The 23912-nt window shown below is 44.8% G+C and overlaps 1 protein-coding gene across 4 annotated transcripts in view; it reads left to right on the top strand.

The window, feature by feature from the left end:
• The window catches only part of TSC2 (TSC complex subunit 2), a 243100-nt gene that overhangs the window by 162859 nt on the left and 56329 nt on the right, over positions 1–23912 (top strand). For 2 of the 4 annotated variants that reach the window (XM_085629402.1, XM_085629403.1), the window contains exons 26-30: positions 1688–1816; positions 2991–3152; positions 4747–4893; positions 5516–5619; positions 10925–11077. In XM_085629402.1, the coding sequence (XP_085485528.1) occupies positions 1688–1816; positions 2991–3152; positions 4747–4893; positions 5516–5619; positions 10925–11077 (695 nt within the window). The remainder of the gene's footprint in view (positions 1–1687; positions 1817–2990; positions 3153–4746; positions 4894–5515; positions 5620–10924; positions 11078–23912) is intronic. The other 2 variants (XM_085629404.1, XM_085629405.1) reach the window with 1 other exon arrangement.

The raw sequence follows: 23912 nt of genomic DNA on the forward strand, positions 1-23912 counted from the left end.
ACTAAATATTCCTTCTTTCTTGAAGTACATTTGTAGAAGAAAAATACACAGCCCAGGGAGACTTTTTTGGGTGAATATTGTTTCACTCTTATTTACATTATGTAGTGCTTTCAACCTCACCCGCTGTTGAGAAGTGAGACTGTCTGACTCCTTTACTTAAACTCAACTAACATGTTCTTGTGAGTAGACAGATAAAAGGGGCACAACATAAATGTAAAATGCGAAGTGGGTCGCACACCGCTCGTCATACTAGCAAATAGCCCCATAGGATTCTGGAGAATGTAGTGACAGCGGCGGGTACACCTATGCCACGAGTAAAAAGTTTAAAATGCCATCCCTGGACACGTGTTTCGAGGTAATTGCCTCTCGTCAGCAGGGAGCAGGTACGTATGCGGGGTGCTGTAGACTGCCAAAAATTATCAGGTATAGTACCTCTCACGGCGCGCGGGTGCGGGATCCGGGCTCGTCAACCCATAGCTCAGGGAGCTTTAAATACAAAATGCGAAGTGGGTCGCACACCGCTCGTCATACTAGCAAATAGCCCCATAGGATTATGGAGAATGTAGTGACAGCGGCGGGTACACCTATGCCACGAGTAAAACGTTACGCACCTGCGCGCTAAGAGAGGTACTAGACCTGATTATGTTTTTAGCAGCTTACACAGCAACCCCACTCTCATTTTCCTACTCCCTGCTGACGAGAGGCAACTACCTCGAAACACGTGTCCAGGGATGGCACACGCCACGCATACTTGCACGCACTCTTGAGCATAGGGGGAACACGACTGGTAGGTGTAGCAGTGTGCGACCAATCTGATGTAACACAACATAAATGTACTCAATTGCTGTTCCTCTCGGTGTCCCTTCTTCACCTTTGACATTAGTCTTTACATGCGATGAATACTGTAGTATTTGGCTTTTACCTAATTATGAATTAGTTCACAATATTCCATTTAAGAATATCATATAAAATAAATTTAAAATGACCAAACTCTTGGATAGGACGTTGAAAGCTGTGCTTTCTGTTAAGGTTTGGGTGTGATTGTGGCCTCTCCTCAGTGTACACTCTTAAGCACAATGCATGTATGATCTCTACTGGCTACTTATAACTCAACTCCCCTGGCCAGTGGCATTTGTCAAAACGTCAACCGGAGACGTTGAGGAAGATATTCTCCATCTGTCTCTTCTCCCCCCCCCCCCCCCCCCCCACACACACACACACACACCCCCCACCTCTGCCCACAGGCCTGATGATATGGGTGTCCAACTGAGAAGACACCAGTAGTAATGTAGCCCAACTTTAACTGTGGACAACTGCTGCTTTAGCAGAAACTGCTTGCGAGTCTTGGTGGTATTCCAGGCATGCCATTCTCATTTATACATTACATCATTTTGTTGCAAATTGTACTAATGTACGTCCTATAAAATGTTTAGTTCTTGTATTTGGTTTGCTCATGTTATGAGAAATACTTTGCTTTCAAGTTTATTTCTTCTCTTTTTTTTCTCCCTCCTGGCATTTGTACTTTTGTTTCCCTCCTCTCTGGAACCCCCCTCAACACTGACCCGATGATCTTGCAACGTCTACCCTTACACTGCTTGACTCTCTGTGCTCCTTGCCGTCTCCCCTCCTCCCCTCCCATGGCTTGTGTGTTGCTCTGGGGAGAGTGGCTCTAACACTTCTTTGATAGTTTGCGAATATCCAAAACTGTAAAACAGGGCGTGACTAACACGTCCCCAGTTAAGGAAATGAAGGAACTCTCCTCTGCCGATGCCTTCCGGTGCCGCAGCATCAGTGTGTCCGAACATGCTTTCCGCAGGTAGTGACACTTAAATCAGGACGGGAGGGTGGCAGGGTATGGAGTGTATATTCACATGCTTTCACCTGTACCATATGGCCGGGGAGAAATGAGGGCAGCCAATGAGCTGGTAGATGGTGTAACTGGGTGGGATGATACTGCATGCTGCCTGTGCTTGCATGCGATCAGTAGATCTAGTGTGATGTCAGTAACAATACTATTTTCATAATACTGGTTGAAAATGCGTGGACAGATTCCCTTTGAAATACTCATTTGGATGTTGACTCCTAAATCTATATAGTTCATTAATAGCCTTTCATTGTGATTTTTTATGAATTGGTAAATTTATTTTTCATTACTGTTACTAAAAACAAACAGGCCAAAATCTGAATCAAAGGTTGCATTCTTCTATAGTTTGTTTCATTTTAAAAGTTGGGCTGTTTGCGCGAAGTTAGCCACAACTTCCTGCTCCCTTTTCTAGATCCATTTGAGAATGGATGGATACGGTCTCCTTGGAGCCGCGAGCTCCATTTTAAAAGGAATGTCCACTCAGATCCGAGTTTCTTGGGTTCTCGTACACTGGTCCTGATAGTTTTCTGTCTTATTCAGTAATGTAAAATGCACTTTGATAGTTTGTGGCTTTCTTGGGTATTGCACTTTGTGCAGGAGCCCTCCTGACTCTTGCTTATCAACTGTGTTGATGTAGCCCGCAGAGGAGATCACATTGCACCTTTAGAATGCAACCTTTCTTTCACTACATTAAATGATTCAGGTTGCCAGGTGCATGATGGGCCTGTTTCCTCGGTGTATGAAGAAACATCTGTTGCGACTTGATAATCTGCCATCTGTCTTCACCACAACAATCTAGAGAGGAAAATACAAGTGCCACAAGTTCACTTGACGGAAACTGTCCGCACTGAATGGCTTGTCTCAGACAGGCATCGCGTTCAAAGAGCTTATATGTGATCTGCAATCACAGTTAAAGTTTGGAACCCCTGGTCTGCTCCTGTAGTGTAATGGCAGGCGTTGACCCTATCTCTTGCCTAAATTCCAGAAGCAAATGAAGATGTATACTCTTCTTTGAGCTATGTGGTTTACCATCAGTGACATTCAGATGGCAGATTTTCAAGTCACTTTTACAAGTTGTTTCATGTATTAAGTTGTTCTTGCCCTGCACTGTCCTTTATTTCATTAGGATGCAGACCTCCATCACCAGTTCTAGTTTGGGCTCTGCAGATGAAAGCTCCATGTCCCAGGCCGACGATAGCTTGAAGAACCTGCACCTGGAGCTCACAGAGACTTGCCTGGACATGATGGCCAGATATGTGTTCTCCAACTTCACTGCTGTTCCAAAGAGGTACCGAATGCTTAGCATGCAGTGTGAATTGAACTTTGTTCCATCTAGTTGACTTGTTGGGAGCAGTACCATATTGTGTTTGCTCCAAAATCTGTGAAGCCCACTGTGCTGATGAAGTTCTTGATTTTTGGAAATTCTGGTCCTATAACACCACAAAGTAACTTTGCATAAGATACTTCTCATTACCAATTTGAAGGAAGGAGTGGATCAAGTTCATGTTATTCTGGTACCATAGATTGATGTCAGCTGCATTAGAATCCGTTTAAAGTATGTCAACTGAAAGTGCTGAAGAGGGGTGAAACCCCAAAACCGATCCTAGGATGCTTGTTTCCGGTCCAGGGAGTACCTGGCTTGGCAGTTTGGGCTGGACTGTTCCTATGAGGCACAGGGTCAAGACTGATTTGCATATGGCCAGGTCTAATCTGGGGTGGCATGGTGGGCAAAAGAATGATGGATTTAACCCAGAGCTCTTGACTGGGGGTGAATTTTTGATTTGTTCTGCATTCCGTCCATCAATTGTGTGTCTTCTGCTTTCTCGCCCTAAGTGCGCCAGGTATGCCCAGACATGGGTCCTGGGCTCACTGTGCCACTAGAATCAAACTATCCTGGCTGAAGAGGGGTGAAACCCCGAAACCGGTCCTAGGATGCTTGTTTCCGGTCCAGGGAGGACCTGGCTTGGCAGTTCAGGCTGGACTGTTCCCATGAGGCTCAGGGTCAAGACTGATTTGCATATGGCCAGGTCTAAACTGGGATGGCATGGTGAGCAAAAGAATGATGGATTTAACCCAGATCTCTTGACTTGGGGTGAATGTTTTTGATTTGTTCTGCATTCCGTCCATCAATTGTGTGTCTTTTACGTTCTCGCCATGAGGAAGGATGGCAGGTGGTCATGCCTTACTCTGGCCAAACAGACTGTTGCGCTAACCTCAGATTTCCAAACAAAACTGTAAGGTTGTTGGTCGGTTAAGGGTAGACTGACACATAGAGGGTAATTGAAATTTTTTGTATACATGTTAAATATTCTCATGGAAGGGGGTGTTTTTTGCCCGTTGCTCACATTTTCAGTGAGACACGTGGAATAAATTGGAACCATATAAACGGTGTTTTACTTGGATATTTCCTAAACCTGAAACTTGCATCTGGCTGTGTAGGCGAAACCTAATATTCATCTTTTGATCTTATGTACTTTATTCTGGTTGTTTATTTTATGAATCCTTGCAATAGAGCAACCTGCTTAGTAAAGGACTATGCAGCTTTATGTGATCCTTCTCCGGTCCTTGCACGTATTACCTGCATGTTCAAAGCAGATCTAGAACATCAGTCTGTCTATAATGAGATAGTCAGATTGTGGAGAGCACCTTGTATCTGTTGAAAGGTGTAACCCAGGATATCCGATGCTTGCGCGGCATATGTTTCATGCTCTAGAAGGAATGCATGGCTCGTCAAAGGTCTTGGAGCACATGCTTTCCAATAGCCGTTGCGTTCTTGCCACCTTGTCTGGTAGGGTTACCTGGTAACTGGCAGTGTTATGCCCAAAGTGTTTTATTCTGTTCACTTCTCATGTTACTTATTAAATATTTTGTGTTCTGCTCAGGTCACCAGTTGGAGAGTTTCTGTTGGATGGAGGAAGGACGAAGACCTGGCTTGTTGGTAACAAGCTTGTTACCGTCACTACCAGCGTTGGCAGAGGCACAAGGACACTTTTAGGCTTGGATACAAAAGAACTCCCCACCCACGATTGGTAAAAATCGCTTTCTCCTGTTTGTCCTATTGTATCAGTTATGCAGGACAAGCCCAATACACCTCACCTCTGGCTAAGCAATTTAGTAGTGCTTGACTGTCATTGTTCCCCACCCATGCAACAAAATCATCTTGTATCCTAGACCATTCTAGCTAGCCCACTTCGACCATAAACTAAATCAGTGCACCCACCGTAACATAACTGACTGCACATCTCCTGTAAATCTGACTAGGAGTTGCCACATAGTCTTGTGAACCTATTACCTCCTGCTCACCTCATCCTATGCTGGATACTCTTTGGTGTATGGTGAACATTGTTAACTTGGCACTTGTCTAATGTACTAGGGAACTGCACATCCTGCAAGTTCCTGTGTAAAGTAAAACTTATTTATTTTAAATGTAATTACAGTATCAAATTACTAACATTTAAAATGTTAACCATTCCTTTGAAAACATTCTTTGCCACATGTGCATGTATTTTTCTTTTGGTTGCCATGAACTGCTTAACCTGGTACAGGGGTCCATTATGGTGACCTTTGGTTTTAGAAGTTATCCATTTTCATCCCTAGAAGTAAACGTAATTGTTAGTCCCAAATCATCGCTTTTCTTTCTCTCGTTTTAAGGCTTGATGGTCCATTTCAAGTGCGTGAGGCTCCAGCAAAACTCCAATCTGGAGCAGCAAAACCGGATTCAAAAGGAACCCGTCACAGGGTCAGATCCATGTCAGGTGAGCATTAGAGGCCACGTACTGCTAACTCACTATTGTAACCTATTTTTGTGGCAGGGCATGGTGCATTTTAGGTGCTTGGTCGAAAGACAGAATCGATAATGGTGTTGAGAGGCAGCACTTTAAAGATTGACCTGAGATTTTCTCCACAGCTCAGTATTTCAAAGATGTACACAGTTTGAGTGTTCCCAGTCATCAAACTGCGAAGCCTTGGTATTACACAGTGGTGATAGTCACTGAGTAGTTATGGTTTAAGCGGTGTTTCCATTAAATAGACATTTTTTTAATTGCCTATAACTTGACTATGACTGAGAGTGGATGGATTTGCACAAAACATAGCAATCTACTTTGCTAAGTTCCGGCATGCCAAGTTTTGTGAAAATCCATCCTCTGGTAACATAACTTAAGGATATTAATGTGATTTCACTTAGTGATTTCACATTTTAGTGCCCATACAAATTTATTTTCACATCTACAGCCCAAACGACAATGCATTTGCACCAAACGTGACGGGAGAGCAGAACTTTACTCAGAAGGCTATTCTGATTTGTTTTGGTGTTAATCCATTCAATAGTTTATTAGATAGAAATGTTCTAAAAATAAAGTTCCAGGGAGGGCTTTAAGAGTTATCATTTTTGTATCTCTGCCCTTTGGGATGCACGAAGAATGTGAGTTTGGCAATTTAACAAAAGGAGGGATATGATTGAACGAGGGAGCCATTCGAATCAATGCGTCTCAGAGGTTTGGCTGCTGCAAGATAACCTTTCCGCTTGTGACCTCCATTTCAGCGCAGGGGGCATGGTCTCTGTCCTGAAAAAGTTCATTTAAGGAGGCAGAGTATGGTCACCCTGAGCCCCCTGCACAGTGGGGAGACCCCCCAAGGAGCAGCCAGTTTTGCTTAAATTAAAAAAAAAATTATAATACTCTTAGTCATTGGATTCTAGAGTCATTGCTGACTTGTGTGTCCCGTAAAAAGAAATTAAAGACCTGGTCTACGGCCAAGCACTAAGGGCTCAACTCTTGGGCATTGGCCCTGCGCCCCCTGTTTTCCTAGGAATTTTTCCTCTATTTGAGGAATGTGCATGAAAATGTAAAATTAGTCTGTAGTCTATTCTTAGTCAGTCCTGGAGAGATTGGTCGGAGGCAGATAAGCGGTCGATAGTTAAATGGATAGGGTCCCAAAACACATTTTTCTCATTTAGTATTTAGCCACGGCTAAATAATTAAAAGAAAAGACAGATCAACAGCAAACATGGCAAGAACCTAAATGACTCTGTAATCCATGTGCTATTTATGATTTGGTCTAAATCTGTTCAGTGTTTTTGAAGAAATGCACCAGAGAGCAAGGTTAAAAATCTCGAAATTGGACTTTGAAACCTACGGAGGTTCAGAAATCTGAAACTATCAACTAAATTTGAAAGCGGATTTCCTGTTCGGAGTAAATCTTATTGCTTTGGCTGCCATTTTGTAACTTAAGCAAATGTGATGTGTAATGAGGTGCCCCTTTTTGTCATGGTCATCCCCACTTTTTGCCACTGATACAGATGTTTTTCCACCGAGGGGTACTGGGGTCCCTTCTAACCAGACCTCCGTGCCAATGCTCTTTCCCAGAAACAAGGTAAAATGGTCCAATTGGCACCCTTGTAAGTCCCTAGTAAGTGGTATCCCTGGTACCTAGGGCATGGGTAAAGATGAGGGTCCCCAAGGGCTGCAGCATGTATTATGCCACCCTAAAGGACCCCCATGCAAATCACCAGCAGCCTGCCATTGCAGACTTCGTGTCATGGTGAAAACCATGAGTGAAAACACGACTTGGCACACTCGGTTTGCCTTGCCGAAGTCACTGCATATAATGCATTTAAGTCACCCCTACAGCAGGCCTTGTAGCCCTAAGGTAGAGTGCATTATATTATAAGTAAGGGCATATCTGCATGAGCAGATATGCACCTGTGCGGTCTAGTTCAATTTCTAGATGGTACAAGTGAACCGGGAAGCCATCTTAAATATATGTACTAGGCACTGGCTATTACGAGTTCCCAACCTACATGATGGCTTTACTAAAACCTATGGTGTTTAGTATCAAACACCTTGTCTTAATAAGCCTATACTGTTGGCAGTACAAGATTTATTATGACATGCACCCAGAGGGCACCTTAGAGGTGCCCTCTAAAAACCCTACATTGTCTAGTGTGCTGGCTGATTGGTGTCGTGCAGTGTGCCACCACAGTAAAGTTTCTGACCCCCTGCAGGTGAGAGCCCAAAGTCTGAGCCCAGAAACAATGCCTGCTCCAGAGGAAGGTTTTCACACCTCCTCCAACTGGACGACTAGTGATTTAGCAGATCAAGGCCATTTGGCACCAGATCAGGCGGAAACTTAGCTATGCTAGTAGGCGTGTTGCGCCAGGCGAGTCACACCGCTGAGGCGTGCTACATTATGTGCTCTTCGAAAGAAGGGTTCCACCATTTTGCTTTTGGTGAAATTAGGAACTTTGGTACAGGGTTATGCCCACTCCCCACAGGAAGTGCAGTGACCTCAAGGTTAAGAAGGCCGTTGGCTACTACCCTTCACTCACCTCAACGCCCCTAAATTCAGTCTTTACATGGCCCACCTGACACCAGGAACTCTGATTCACTGGACAAAAGACTAAGAAGGACAGAGATAAAGAACACAAGAACTGTGGACTAGCTGTGGACTTGGCGCCAAACCCTGCCTGCTCTGGTCTCCGCAATCTCAAAGACCCGGCTCCTCATGCAGTTGTACATCCTCCAAAAGCCCTGGAGGGCTGGCGGTACTTTGCAAACCAGCCAGCATCTCCTTAGGAGTAGAAAAGCCACTTGCCTGCAGGCACCAACTGCATCGGCCCTTGGACACCTTTCTGCTGACCCTCCAGTCCACTGAGACAACAGCATCCGAGGAGGAGGTCTCTGTGCTCCAGAAGGTCAGAGCAGTCTCCCTACCCTCTCTTAACATGCCTCGTTAAGAGACACCTGCTAAGGTCTAGCGCCGAGACGCCTACGGGTATTCGTTCGCGCTTAACAAATGTCAAAAATAAATAAATAAATAAATAAATAAGTTAGGAGACCCCAGGATCCACAGGAGTCACCCTGCACCAATACCCGTGGTACTGTAGCCCTTGCAGCAGCCGGGGCTTGTTTAGTGTCCAGCCTGGACACCAACACAACCCTACCAACGGGGGACATTGGCACCAGAGAAGCCATTGTCGAGAATGGCTCTGCTGTCCTGTTTCATCCCCAACTCCGGTCAACCTTAAAAGTGAGAGCCTCCAATGCAAGCACCCCGCTGTACAGAACACCTCTTCACCCGAGCCCCACAGCCCGAGTCCTAAACTACCAACGGTACACCTTTGCGCCAGAGAACCGAGCCTTCCTTTGCGTTCTGCCAGACTGGCCCCCCAGCCCCCAATTGCAGCCATTTTTTGTTACAGGGTTTCCCATTGACTACAGCGGTAGCCTTCGAGGCTACCCTTGCGATCAGCACCTCTGCACCGGGACACACCAGGGCAGGTAAACCAAAACTACTGTTTTTTCTAGGGACCTTGGCCCCTACTTAATTTAAGTCCAGAAGAACAACCCTTTGACTCGATTGCAAGTACTTGTATCCAGTGTATGTTTCTCCCATAGGATAACACTACCGCTACCTCAAATCTGACAGCTGTATGTTCTGTGTTTCTAGAAATTGCTAACTCAAAGCTCTTACCCAATGTCGTAGAACTTGGTGTTTAAATTAATATAAAAATCTGTTATTCTTCTAAATTTGTGTTGGATTTCCTTATTGAGTTTGTGTCTCATTTATTGACTATGTGTGCAACAAATGCGTAACACTCCCCTCTGATAAGCCTAAGGCTGCTCGACCACAGTACCACCAATAGAGCACCTTGGGATTGTTAAAGTATGCCCCTGTACACTAGTAAGGAAAACTTAGTCTCTGCGCACCTTATTTGGTACACAATTTAGAGGGCCAACTTCCTACATAATGTGATCTGCAGACTCTAATAAGATGAAAAAATTATTTGCTGACTTGGGAACATGACGTGAACACCCGAAACATGGAGTATCATCGCTCGTCTTTGATGTGCGCAAAATCTTCCCTCCCACTACTGAAACTATTCTAATTTTTAGCACAGTGACCATAGTCTCAAACGTGGAGTTATACAAAACATTATGCCTATTTTTCATTGGAATAAGCGTCTGTGAGAATAGGTATTCAGCATAGTTAAATGCCATATACTGTGTCTGTAGTGTACTGGATGTGACCGATAAGTCTTCCAGTGGACTCTGTTGTTTCTGTGAAGTAGGCACTTGATTCAGCCTACGTCAGCATTCCACCTTATTAGTTTTATAAAATTTAAACGTAAAGCATATATACATAGAGATATAGATACATTTGGCCAAATTGATTACTTTGGTGTACCAGAAACGTATTTTTTGTTGTGACAAAATATTGCTGTTCAGTGTTGTCTAGTTATTAGTTTTGGTTTTCTTAGGGCCTTGAAGTCAATCTTATGGTATTTTATTGGTTTTTAGTTAATAATAATCTGTGAAAATGTCCTGCTGAGCAGGGCAAACAACTGTGCCCTGTACATTCGGGGGTAAAGGTGTGGTTTAGTCAAAGGACATTGCTGAAAGCCATGCCCAACCAGCTCCTGGATATCTGTAATTGACTTAGGAAGAGTAGCTCTTGGTGTGACTAAAATCTTATCTCTTAATGATTGTCTATTGATCACTGCGAACAACCGGCCTTTGTGAGCATGGAGAGTTGTGTTTAAATGCCTCGCCCTTTGATCAGAGGCTGCTGGGCTCTGCTGAATGTGTAGCAATTACTGAGCAGGAGTACTGTAAATTGAAAGGAACTTGGTGCAGCATATTACAAAACCCAACTAACACACACCATTGTACTGACGAAGTCTAAAAATCACTGAGTAGTTTTGGTGAGCAAGGCAAACAAAAATCAACCCCATTCCTCATGCACTAGGATGATTTTCCCAGATCACATCACTAATTATGTCAGTAGCGACATCATATAGAGTGTCTTAATATTACATTTCTGATCTTGGTGATTATCCATAAAGTCCCTTAAAAAAAAATGTTTTTCCCAGGGAATAAAATATCCGTATGAAGTACATGAATTGAAGGGCTAGATCAGCTGAGTGTTTTAGGATTGGGGTGATTTATTTATTTTTTTACCCTTTTTTTCTACCTTAATTTGTGAAGTGCTGTAGAGAAGTGAACGTCTACTATAGTACTCCTAAAGACCAATTGCCACAATAATATGTCTGTCTTGCAGGTGGCCATGCACTGCGTTCCACTACGTCAAAAGCTACTGATGCCAGTTCTGCTCCTAGAAAGAGGAGGCCCCGGAAGGAAAAGACCTACCTTGCCGATTTTGTGCCTCTGCTCACTCAAGGATGGGCTGAAGTCCTGGTGCGAAGGCCTACAGGTAAACCCTTCTCCAGTAGTTGCTTCTGTTCTTGGTCTGGTAGGTTTAGACTACCTACATTTTATTTCAGTGATTTATGTAGCAACTTTAAATGTTCCACTGCCTATATTTATAAGCAGACTATTGTAGTTTCAACATTGTGTTACTGGTGTTCTTTGCAAGCTTTCTGCCTTAACTGATTTTGTTTCTAAATTGATTTAATTGAATAACATTTCTGTACAGTATTGTTTGAAAATTGCCCTCTCTGAAGGGTCACCCCACACTTTGTGACTTCCTCTTTTTCTGACATTTTTGTTGGCTTTAGGACTTGCTGTACTTTTACCACTGCCTACAAGTACTAAAGTGCATGCACTCTCACCTTTAAACATAAACGTGGTATAATTGGTTTATACCTGTTTGGCATATTTGAATTACTAGTAGGTCCCTTGTAAAGTGGTACACCATATACCCATGGCCTGTAAATTAAATGCTACCAGAGGGCCTGCAGCACAGATTCTGCCACCCATTGAAGTATCCTTTCAAGCCTGTCTCCGGCGTGCCACTGCACGACCTATGTGTGCTGTTTACTGCCACTTCGACTTGCCATTTAAAACTACTTGCCAAGCTACAGACTCCTTTTATTACATATAAGTCACCCCTAAGGTAGGCCTTAGGGAACCCTAAGAGCAGGGTGCTGTGTAAATGAAAGTTAGAACATTTACTGTGATGCTTTGCATGTCCTTGTAGTGACAAACAGTCTGTTTCTTTTTTCAATACTGTGAGGCCTACTCCTCTCACAGGTTAGCATTGGGAATTCCTTAATACACCTTTAAGCTGTAGTTCTTGATCAGAGAAGAGTGGCTTTTTCATGTTTCATATTTTTAGAATGATAATGACAAATCCTCCTTACTGATGAAGTTGTGTTAAATATTACTGGTTTAGAAATGCCACTTTTAGAAACCGGTCCCATGAGGCTTGTTTCTGGTCCAGGGAGAACCTGGCCTGGTAGTTCGGCTGGACTGTTCCCATTGGGAACCGGGTCAAGACTGATTTGCATATGGCTGGATCTGAATTGAATTGGAATGGCGTGGCATGCAAAAAAATGATGGATTTAACCCAGATCTGTTACTGGGGGTGAATGTTTGATTAATGCAGTATTCAGTTCATCATATGTTCTTTTTACTTTTAGAAAGTGAACATTTCTCAGTGTGCTCTGCAGCCTGTTTCTAGTACACAGCTGGGTTGGGTGACAGCTACAGGGAGGAATGGGACGGGCTGACTTCAATAGGTAGTGTCCTGTCCCCACACAAAGCAGTGATTTACCATCCACAGATTGCCTGGCAGACAGGACTGGGTTGAAAGGGATCCTTGTGCACTTCAGAGAGCTGCTTTGAAGTCACCCCTACATCAAAGGCACTTTTGGGTAGAAGTACTGGGTCTCTGATCCCCTTAAATTGGGCACTTCTGGATCTTGTACTGACCCTCTATCAGTAGGACCCGTATGCTGCTTAAAGGACTCAACTAGACTGCTTATCTGGAAAGACTGCTTTTATGCTTGCGGGCTTGCCTCCTGCGTTCTGAAGTCTCCAGGACACAACAGACTTCTTACACTTCTGCTGGTTCTGCTGGACTCTGACTTCTGTGAATCTTACCTTTGCATGAGGTGCCCTCTCCAAGTTCTGGGCCTCAAAAGTGGGTTCTGCAGTTGCTATGCTGCAAAACCAACTCATCGTCACTTTGTGCCGATCAGAACTGATGGATTGCCGTTCGACGCAGAGGCTGTTCGACAGTGGTTCCACAGCCTGTGTGGCCCGGCGACAATGCTCTGTGCAGCTAGACAATGACACATTGTCTTCACCTCAGCGAAGCTTGTCAATGAAGCGATCCGACTAAGTGGAAAAGATTGATGCATCATGCCCCTCAGCGTCTACAGTTTGCTCCCCTCAAAGTACTTTCTCGGTAGGCCCTGTGTGAGTCCTGTAGCCGGCCTTTCCTCCATTGTAGTCGGCATGAACTTTGGATTTGCACCGGTCCCTCGTGACTTCGTAACCTTTTGACTGTGGCCTCTAAGCACTGTTTTCACATTAAATCTTTAAAATTATTATCTCAACTTCTACTGATGAGATTTATGTTTTGGTCTTATTTTGCTCAGATAAATATTCTCTATTTTGCTAAACGTATTTGGAGTCTTTTTGTTGTGTATTTATTGTTTTAGGGGGTGTGTGTGTGTGTGTGTTGCACAAATACTTTAAACATTGTCTCTTGAGACTAGCCTGACTGCTCTGTGCCAAGCTACCATAGGGTGAGCACAGGTTATCTTTTAGTGTGTCTCTTGTTTACCCTGACTAGAATTGTGGTTCCTGCCTGGCCTGGGTGCCTACCTCTGTCAACCAGGAATGCCATTTATAACTAGTATATTTTTTCATTTTATTAACTTTGATGCAATACAGTAAATCAGTCAAAATAGTATGTAAACCCATATTGGAACCTGTAAGAATTAAGTATAATCTCTGATAGATATGTAAATGTATGTTCGAGGCATATGAGCTGCAGATCATACACTTAGCATTAGATCGCCATCTGGTGTTGGGCTCGGATGCTTGCACCTTGTTGTCTTTGAAGAAGTCTTTGTAGTCACGAGATAGGTGACTCCTCCCTTGGACGATAGTGTGCATGGGCATCGACTCATCCTCAGATTCTTTTTTTCCGCCATTGGGTTCGGATGCAATTTTGCGCACTGGTTCGAAACTTTGTTTTCAAACTTTTTTTTCGACGCGCAAACTTTCTTTAACTCTTCGAATTGACTTCGAGCATCGAAATCTTCGACGCGCCTTTCATCGGTTTGATTCCAGTCGTCGACGCAGGCCGCTGGGCCTATCAATGCCGTTAAGGCCTACGGCTCATGGAATGGACGCCGTTCAAAAAATGCCCCCAGTGTGGAGCGAAGTTCCCACACAGTGACCATCATAAGGTCTGTTACCTGTGCCCTTCGCCTGAACACAACGAGTCCCGCTGCCAAGTCTGCGCCTCTTTTCGATCGAAAAAGATCATTCGAGATCGTCGGGCTCGACGTCACATCATGGCGCAGAGATCAACTCCGGAACCAGTGGACATCTTCGACGAAGGCCCAGATATCCCAGAAGAAGATTCTGAAGACCTACAAATCGTGTCAGAGGCAGAAGACTCAGACGACCCCATCACTCCTGGTCAACGAGTGAGTACTACTGCCCCTACCCCAACCCCACCAAAACAGAAGGCACTGGTCAAGACTTCGCCTGTTGGCCCCACTCGAGACTGAAAACACACTTCAGAATCCCCGCCTCCGGGCCCAGCTACGAAGAAAAAAGACAAGCCTTCCGGTAGCTCTGGACCGAGCAAACCGCATGTAATAGTCCCACCGGCGCCTTCGATACCGAAGCCAAAAGAACATTAGGCTCCAAAATCCACGCCGAAAGACAAACCGGCCCCGAACACCTCGAGGCCGATAGATAAACCAGCTTCGAATACTTCTAAATCTAAAGATCATACTTCAGCTCCAAAACCCAAGCCTTCGGAACCGAAAAATAAGCCAAAGGATTCTACCACGCCTCCTAAGGCCAAGGATCACAAAACCCAGCCCCGCTCGGAAGCGAAAAAACCGGCTCCGAATGCGGTTATCGAGGAAGAGGAACTGTTTCATCCGATCCTGTCGATCCCAAACAGAAAAAGATCTACATTAATCCCAAAACAGGACATGGTACAGCTGTGTCATGCAAAAAGAGGAAGTCAGACACAGCACATACCCCTCCAGTGCTTGTCAAGAAGGACTGTGCCACTTCACCTATGCCTCCTTCTCCTGTCCTTCCTTTACACCACCTCTATCTGAAACTTCTCCACCACGTACGCCACCACAAGATGCTGATAATGATGAGGGGGAGACCCTAATGATCCTTTCACGGATCCTGACGACACACCACAAGACGATTGGGATTACAATGACCCAATAGATCCACCAGACAGCCCAAGCCCCCAACCATACGCAACAAAACAATCTCCCCCAGACGATAATATTGGTTTTGGACAACTCATTAATAGGGCTGCTGTTTTTCACGGTGTGCACATGCACTCAGACATGACAGAAGAGAACTTCCTTTTAGATACATTTGAACAGTCCCAAAAAACTGTACAAATACTACCAATGATTAAAGGGGTAATTAAACATGCCCCAGAAATATTCAAAGATTCTGTACAAGCTCGGATTCTTAATCCTAAAATCAATAAAAAATATAGACCTGCCCCTGACGACCCTGCGTACATTAAACGACAGCTGCCTTTTGGATTCACTAGTGGTTTCCACAGCTAGGAAGCGTGCCAATTCACAAACTTCCGGGGATTCACCACCCCCGGATAAAGAATCCAAGTTACTAGATGCATCTGGCAAAAGGGTGGCTGTGCAGGCGGCCAATCACTGGCGCATAGCCAACACTCGAGCACTGCTGGCTAGGGCCCATTGTGACCAGCTGGAAACCCTATTACAGCATTTGCCTGACCAATATAAAACTCAAGCAAATGACCTAATTCAAGAGGGCAAATTAATAACTAATACCTCCATTAAAATGCGTCCTTGATGCAGCAGACACTGCCTCCAGGTCTATTAATACTAGTGTTCTGCTCAGACGGCATGCCTGGTTACTCATTTCAGGCTTCAAGCAAGAGATCCAGACAGCCATTCTAAATCAGCCGTTCAATCAAGAACAACTTTTTGGACCGGCTGTGGACACTAGCCTTGAAAAAATGAAGAAAGACATAGAGACTGCAAAGTCCATGGGAGCACTGCAGTCTCCACACACACACACACGTGGCTCCTTTTTGCACTCCTTTTATAGAGGAGCCTCCAAAAACGTTGGTGCAGATACCTCATCTTCCTTCAAAAACACCTCTCAAACATCCCCCAACAGAGGATATTTTAGAGGAGGATACCGGGGGAATAATAACAGAGAGAGGCCGAGGTAACAACAGCACTCGCACCTCCCCTGCTAATAAAAACTGACTCCACTCCCCCCAGACCATTCCAATTCGGTCGGGGGAAGATTATCACAGTTTCTACCTGTCTGGAACTCCATCACAACAGACAAGTGGGTAAGACAGATTATCCAGTATGGTTACTGCTTGGACTTACAGATACCACCCCCCCCCCCAAACATACCACCCAAGCAGCGTTCAAATGTCCACAGAACTTCTTGCACTTTTAAAACAAGAAGTTCTCTCACTGCTTCAAAAGCAAGCCATAGAACCAGTCCTCTTACCACATCAGGGAACAGGGGTTTACTCGCTGTATTTCCTAATCCCCAAACAGGACGGGACTCTAAGGCCAATACTCGACCTCAGACCCCTCAATCTGTATATACACTCGGATCATTTTCACATGATCACTCTACAACAAGTTCTTCCACTGCTGCAACAAAGAGACTTCCTTGCCACACTAGATCTCAAGGATGCCTACTTCCACATTCCCATACATCCTGTTCACAGAAAGTATCTACGGTTCGTAGTGGTCGGACAATACTATCAGATCAAAGTCCTTCCATTCGGAGTCACCACGGCACCCAGAGTATTCACCAAATGCCTTGCAGTGGTAGCAGCACACCTAAGGAGACAACAAATCCATGTCTTCCCATATCTGGACGACTGGCTAATAAAAGCCAAGTCATTCAACCAGTGTGTTAACCACACTCATTAAACCATCCAAACATTGCACAACTTAGGGTTCACAGTTAACTACACCAAGTCCCATCTCCAGCCCTCTCATGTACACCAATATCTAGGGGCCACGATAAATACTGCCACAGCTCTAGCATATCCCAGTCCAGCCAGGATAGCCAGTATACAAGCTCTCCTCACCAAATTTCAAGTCCAACACTCTCTCCCAGCGGGAGTGTTCATGATGGCATCCTGCATATTTATTGTACCTTATGCAAGACTTCAAATGCGTCCCTTACAAGAATGTCTAGCACATCCGTGGAATCAGGCTCAAGGAGAACTTACAGATCTGGTGTTGGTGGACAGCCACACACATCGCTCTCTGCAGTGGTGGAACACAACAAACTTATCCAAAGGGCGGCCGTTCCTCAAACCTGTTCCACAGATAGTACTGACGCATCACTCACAGGATGGGGAGCCCATCTCCTCAATCACACAACCCAAGGCAAATGGACCACTCAACAAAAAGTGCTCCATATCAGTCATCTGGAACTACTAGCAATATTCCTAGCACTAAAATCATTCCAACTACATGTACAGAACAAGGCTGTCCTCATCCGGACGGACAACATGACAGCCATGTATTACATACAGAAACAAGGAGGCACACATTCTCTGCAGCTGTCCCAGCTCGCACAGAACATTTGGAGTTGGGCCATCCCACATAACATATACCTGCTTGCAGAACACCTTCCAGGAGTTCACAATCGGATTGCAGATCTGTTGAGTCGACAGACCCAACAGATTCACGAATGGGAGCTACATCCACAAGTTCTTCTAACATTCTTCCAAAAGTGGGGCCAACCAGACATAGATCTATTTGCCACACACGAAAACGCAAAATGCCCAACCTTCGCCGCCAGGTTTCCACACCCGCTGTCCAAGGGCAATGCGATATGGATGAACTGGTCAGGCAGATTTGCGTACGCTTTTCCACCACACCCGCTCATTCCACTAGTGGTACGCAAGCTCCGACAACAGTCTCTCAAAATGATCCTAATAGCTCCCACATCGGCACGTCAACCGTGGTTCACAACACTATTGGAACTCTCACTAGTCCGACACCAAAAACGACGCCTCTCCCCATCACTACTAATGCAGAACCATGGAGAGATGAGGCACCCCGATCCAACTCAGCTGAATCTGGCAATCTGGCTCCTGAAGTCCCAGCATTCGGTTACCTTAACCTTCCACCGGACTGCATGAACATCATTAAAGAAGCCAGGCGCCCTACCACTAGAGCTTGCTATGCGGCAATATGGAAAAGATTTGACATTTACTGTACTAACAATAGTATTCATCCACTGGATGCCTCCATCCAGAACATCATTTGCTACTAACTACATTTGCAAAGATGTAATTTAGCATACTCATCCATACGTCAACATCTAGCAGCACTTGCTGCTTACTTACAAAACAGACAACACTTAACACTTTTTTGGGTCCCAGCAAATAAAGCCTTCATGGAGGGCCTTAAAAGAATCATTCCTCCCAGATTACCACCCTCTCCAGTGTGGAATCTCAACATTGTACTTACTAGACTCATGGGACCCCCATTTGAACCTCTGCTTAAATGTGAACTTCAGATCCTCACATGGAAAGTAGCTTTCCTTATTGCAATCACCTCTCTCAGAAGAGTAAGTGAGATCCAGGCTTTAATCATACAGGAACCTTTCTTACAAATACATCGTAACCAAAATTCCTTCCTAAAGTCATCTCTGCATTCCATCTTAACCAATCAGTGGAGTTACCCGTATTTTTTCAAAATCCAGACTCCGTAGCAGAGAGAGCTCTTCACATGCTAGAAGACAAAAGAGCTATACTTCATTACATTGACAGGACTAAATCCTTTCGGAAGACGAAACAATTGTTTGTAGCTTTCTCCCCACCTCATAAAGGTAATCCCATCTCCAAAGCTGGGATTGCAAGGTGGATTGTTAAATGTATCCAAATATGCTACCAAAAGGCTCCACGCACATTAACATATCCCCCCTAGAGCTCATTCAACACGCAAACTAAGGGCTTCCATGGCATTCTTAGGGAACATTCCCCTAGAAGACATTTGTAAGGCAGCCACATGGTCTGCAACACACACCTTCTTTAAACCCTAATGTGTTGACGTGCAGGCCAAACAACAAGCTTCTGTAGGCCAAGCTGTTCTTAAAACACCCTTTCAAACTACTGCAACTGATACAGGTGACCACCGCTAGGGGAGACACTGCTGTACAGTCTGCTAAGTGTGTGATCTGCAGCTCAAATGCCTCGAACGGAAAATGCTATTTACCAGTATGCATCTGTTCTTGGCATGTAGAGCTGCAAATCCACACACACCCACCCACCTCCCCGGGACCTGTATCTGTTCCAGTACTGTCCTATTTAGATATATACACATGGACGTCCTTTTTCTTTTCTACTAACTCCATCATTTCCCAAAATGGCGAAAAACAATCTGAGGATGGAGTAGATGCCCATGTGCACTATCGTCCAAGGGAGGAGTGTCTTATCTCGTGACTACAAAGACTTCTTCCAAGACAACAACAAGATGGCTATCTAATGCTAAGTGTGTGGATCTGCAGCTCTACATGCCAAGAACAGATGCATACTGGTAAGTAGCATTTTCCTTTTCACTCATTAACCACTCTTATCTAAGTATCAGTATTGGGTGGTATCCAGAGGCTTCAGACCGCCATCGGGTGACCTAGATTTTCTCACCGAGAACCATACCACAGAGTCTTATTGTACAGGCCATCGAGCAGTTAGGTGGAGCCAGACTAATAGCCAGACTATTTTCAGAACACTCCTCATGGGGAATCCAACAGAATTTATGCTATTGGCAAGTTTTCTTCAACAAGTCTAGCACTGTGATAAGTAAATGCTGTTTGTCTGTTGGGCCGTTACAAACTGCTTTTCCACTCCTCCCTGCTCAATATTCCCCCTCACCAGAGTGAATTTCAGACGAGCACCTCTCCATTCTACTGGAGTGGCTGTTTTTAGGTCTCTCCTAGCGTTGGAGTGCGCATGCGCTCCTCGCTCTGCGAGGCATATAGTAATTGATAACATTTTCAGAAGGGGACTTGAAGCCATGCCCATCATTTTGATTGGCTGGCATCACCGTTTATGCTAAACGCTGGGTCGTGATTGTGAATGAGGCTTCTTTGTTACTGCCCTGTCTCCTTCTCGGACGGCCCATCCGGACTTGATAGTTTACTTGCGGCGTTACACGGTCTCCTTTTTTTAGCCAATAGGCAAAAGGTTTTATTTTCTCTTTTCTGCTTTGGCAACGGCGACAGCTTGTTTTATAAAGCGCGGACGCGTAACTTTATTATTGCACGCACCGCCAAAATGCAGCGCTTTATATAAGCACTAGTTCTCTAGCTATATATTTTGCTGAGCGAGCAGCTTTCACTTTAGCGGCCGCGCTTGTTTTCTAGAGTATGTAAACAAACTTAGTGGTCGGAGGGAGGTTACTTTTCTAGAAAGGACAGACCACCGTTACTATATAATACGCATTAATTCAGAATGTACCGCTGTGTGCATACACATCAGTCTGAAGCAGACTCCTAGCGCGGTGGGAGGGCCTGCTCTTAAACACACAAGGCCTTCAGCCACAGCCCTGAGCGCACAACAAAGCCCCTGCCTCCTTTAATCCAGTGTCGAGGACTGGGGCAGGATGTGAGGTGGTTTTTTGAACGCCTCGAGCAGACGATGCTTGACAATTTCTGCTCCTTAAAAAATGTCATAAAACATACTATGCGTGAGAAAGATAATACTGTTCTTAATCAAGCAACTATGGGAGCATCCATTAAGAATGTCACAACTATCCCTTCTGTTGACCCTTTGGTAACTATTAGTGATAGGTCAGGGACTGACCCACCCATCGCCCCGGGTAACACTTGCCATTCCAAGGTTCGGACAAGTTCTACTAGAAGCAAACATGGGGATATTGACAATATGGAGAAATCTACCAGGGTAAGCAGGGGTGAGAAGGCAGTATCTGGTAGCTCGACTCATACTGATCCAGTGAAACCCCCAAATGTTCACATCCACCTTCCCCCAGCTTCTCTTCCCCATGTAGCAGTTTTAACTGGTGTCCCGGAATTAAGAGAAGGCAAGTTTGAATCTTACCCTGAACTTAAAAATAAAGTGACCTTCTGGCTCAATAAAAACAGACCAATTAATTCTGATCTGGATGGGAAGATTTTATTTGCCAGAAGGGTCTGTTGGGTCGGAACAAGACCAAAGGATATTGAGGGTGATTGTATTCTCGTAAACTTTCGGGACAGACGTTTAGTGCGTCTTATATGTGATGATTCATTTTCTGGGGGCTATCCGGGGATAGGGGTACGCAATTTGGGTTATTTTTATAACTCGACTATTAATAACGCCGAAAGACCTCCCTATCATCGGGGTGAGCCGAGGTTACAGTTTGAGTCTACTACTCCCTACAATGACTATCACAATCCCAATTATAACCCAGGTTATTTTGATTGACCGGAACTCCAGTTCCCAAGGGAAGTTATGACAGAAGTAATTGTTCCTAAGGATAAAAGGGTAGAAGTCGAGTTCCCTTTACTTGGGACGCCGAATTTAGTCAGGCACTCCCCTCTGCAAATGTCTTTAGAACAATTAAATCATCATGCCGATAGCACCAATTCAATCTACCAAGTCAACCCGCGAGGTATAGGGGTGGGATCAATGCTTTCGTGGAATATTGCTGGGCTTAAGTCAAAGATGGATTCACCAGAGTGGGTTCAATTTGTTGGTAATTTTGATGTCTGCCTCCTCCAGGAGACCTGGTCCTGTGAGCCCCAGTTTCTCCCGGGTTTTCTGAATTTCCACGTTCCTGCATCCAAGGGACCCAAAGGGCGACCTATGGGTGGTTTAACAACATGGGCACGCCAAGAATTATTCTTGGCGGCCAAGGAAATCCATACCGGGTCCCCTGACATTCAACTGGTCAGGTTATCCTTGGGTTTAGTGGGTGACGTGGACATTTATAATTTGTACCTGAGAGGGACCAATGGGACAAAGTCCCGGACCTTGGTTGCATTGGATTCTCTTATTGCTCAGCATTCATGTCAGAGGGGAGTGCTTGTTGTGGGGGATCTGAATGTAACCTTTGAACCGCTTTTGAATTCAGACTCTTGTTGGGGACTTGACCCTGAGGAAGAACAGCTATGGGGAATCCCGGGCCTTGACTTGGACCCAATAAAACGCTGGTCTGAAACTGCAGTGCAGGTCAACGCTCTGTGCTATGAACGAGGTTTGAGGGCTTTGAATGGAAGAACTCCAGGGGACATGAAAGGGGCCAACACTTTCGATAATGGCCGTCACAGGAGCAGAATTGATTATGTTCTTTGCAGTATGAGGTTATGGCAGCATGTAAAAGATATGGTAGTTGAACCTAGACTTGAAAGTGATCATAACCCCCTATGTGTAACGCATTGCTGGTGGAATATTGGCAACGCTGGAGTAGAGGAGATGATTCTTAAGCCACCTGAAATATTCCCCTCCAATGACATGCGTAGGCTTAAGTGGAATATGCTAAAGACTAACGAAATAGTTGTCAATAAAATTGACAACTTGTTGTCCAAATTTGTAGTGGAGTTTCAAAACTGTGGGATTATTGACTCAGGTATTTCATCGATCACCGGTCTTCATGAAGTATTTTTTGAGGAACTACGCCAGTTTTTCCTTAAACCTGTTAGGAAAAGTAATCGACTCCCCCCTAAACGCCTACGGTGGTATGATAAGGACTGTAAGAGTGCCAGAACTAATCTTACTACAGCTCTTTCTAGTGGTGATATTGATTGTGTGAGGGAAGCCCGACAATTGTATAAAAGATGTATAGCTCAGGCTAAAAAGAATTGGGACGAGGTTTATTGGTCTGATTTAAAGGATGCTAGCGATGCGAGGGACACACGGCTATTTTGGAATTTCATCAAGTGGGGCAGGGGAGGGTTACCTGACCGACCCCCAAACCATGTCTCTCAAGAAGACTGGGTAAATTATTTTAGACCCCAATATGCATGTGAGTCCCAGATAAACCCTGCAGGGGAGATACCTCCTGTTTTCTTCGCTAGTGGTCCTTTCAATACCAAAGATACCCTATTGGCCCTGGGATCTACAGCAGTTGGGCGTGCTCCTGGATTGGATGGGATTCCTTCTGATCTTTTCCTCCACAATAAAAAGATCTGGAGTGAATACATCACCTTATTGGCAAATGCTATTGCTGTAGGTGCCCCTGTTCCTAAATCCTGGGGGGGGGGGCTGTTATAATTCCTGTGTTCAAGAAGGGCGACAGAACCCTCCCTGGGAACTATCGACCAATTAGCCTGATCGATACTATGCAGAAGGTCATTGGGAGAATGATACTAAATCAGTTGTTAACATGGGTTGAAGATAACCAGATTCTTTCTCCCTTTCAAGCTGGCTTTCGCAAGTCAACCAGTACACTGGATCAGGTCTTTCGATTTGTGCAACTCCACTGGAAAGTAGTTACCCTGGGGAAAGGCAGTCTCTATGTAGCCTTTGTGGATCTAAGAGCTGCCTTTGACCTTGTCCCTCGCCATCGGTTGTGGGTAGTGCTTGCAAAACTAGGACTTTCAGTGGAAATTCTGACCCTGATAAAGAGACTTCACGAGTCGAATTATGCTAAAATCCAGTGGGGAAGAGCAGGCGAAGTTACCCCAGAATTCCCGGTTGAACGAGGTGTGCGGCAAGGCTGCACCATGGCCCCTACTCTTTTCTCCCTGTATATTAATGGGATAGCTCAATCTATGCTCAGTACTACTACTGATGCTCCAAAGCTTGCCGGAGTTACTACTCCGATACTAATGTTTGCGGATGATACGCTTATCGTATCTAAAACTCCAAGTGGCTTGCAGAAAGCTCTACTAGTTTTTGAGGATTTCTGCCTTGGCCACGGACTGGAGGTAAACGTGGCCAAGACAAAATTTATGGCCTTTAATCCGCATCCAAGCTTTAGAGGGAGAAAGTTCCTTTTGGACGGGCAACCAATAGAAATGGTCACCAATTTTGTGTACCTGGGCATACATATAACAAGCAACAATAAATGGGACAAGCACATTGAGGTAGCTGCCCTGAAACTTAGGCA

The sequence above is a fragment of the Triturus cristatus genome, chromosome 10 (assembly GCF_964204655.1).
Source record: "Triturus cristatus chromosome 10, aTriCri1.1, whole genome shotgun sequence".
In the NCBI taxonomy this organism is placed as follows: domain Eukaryota; kingdom Metazoa; phylum Chordata; class Amphibia; order Caudata; family Salamandridae; genus Triturus; species Triturus cristatus.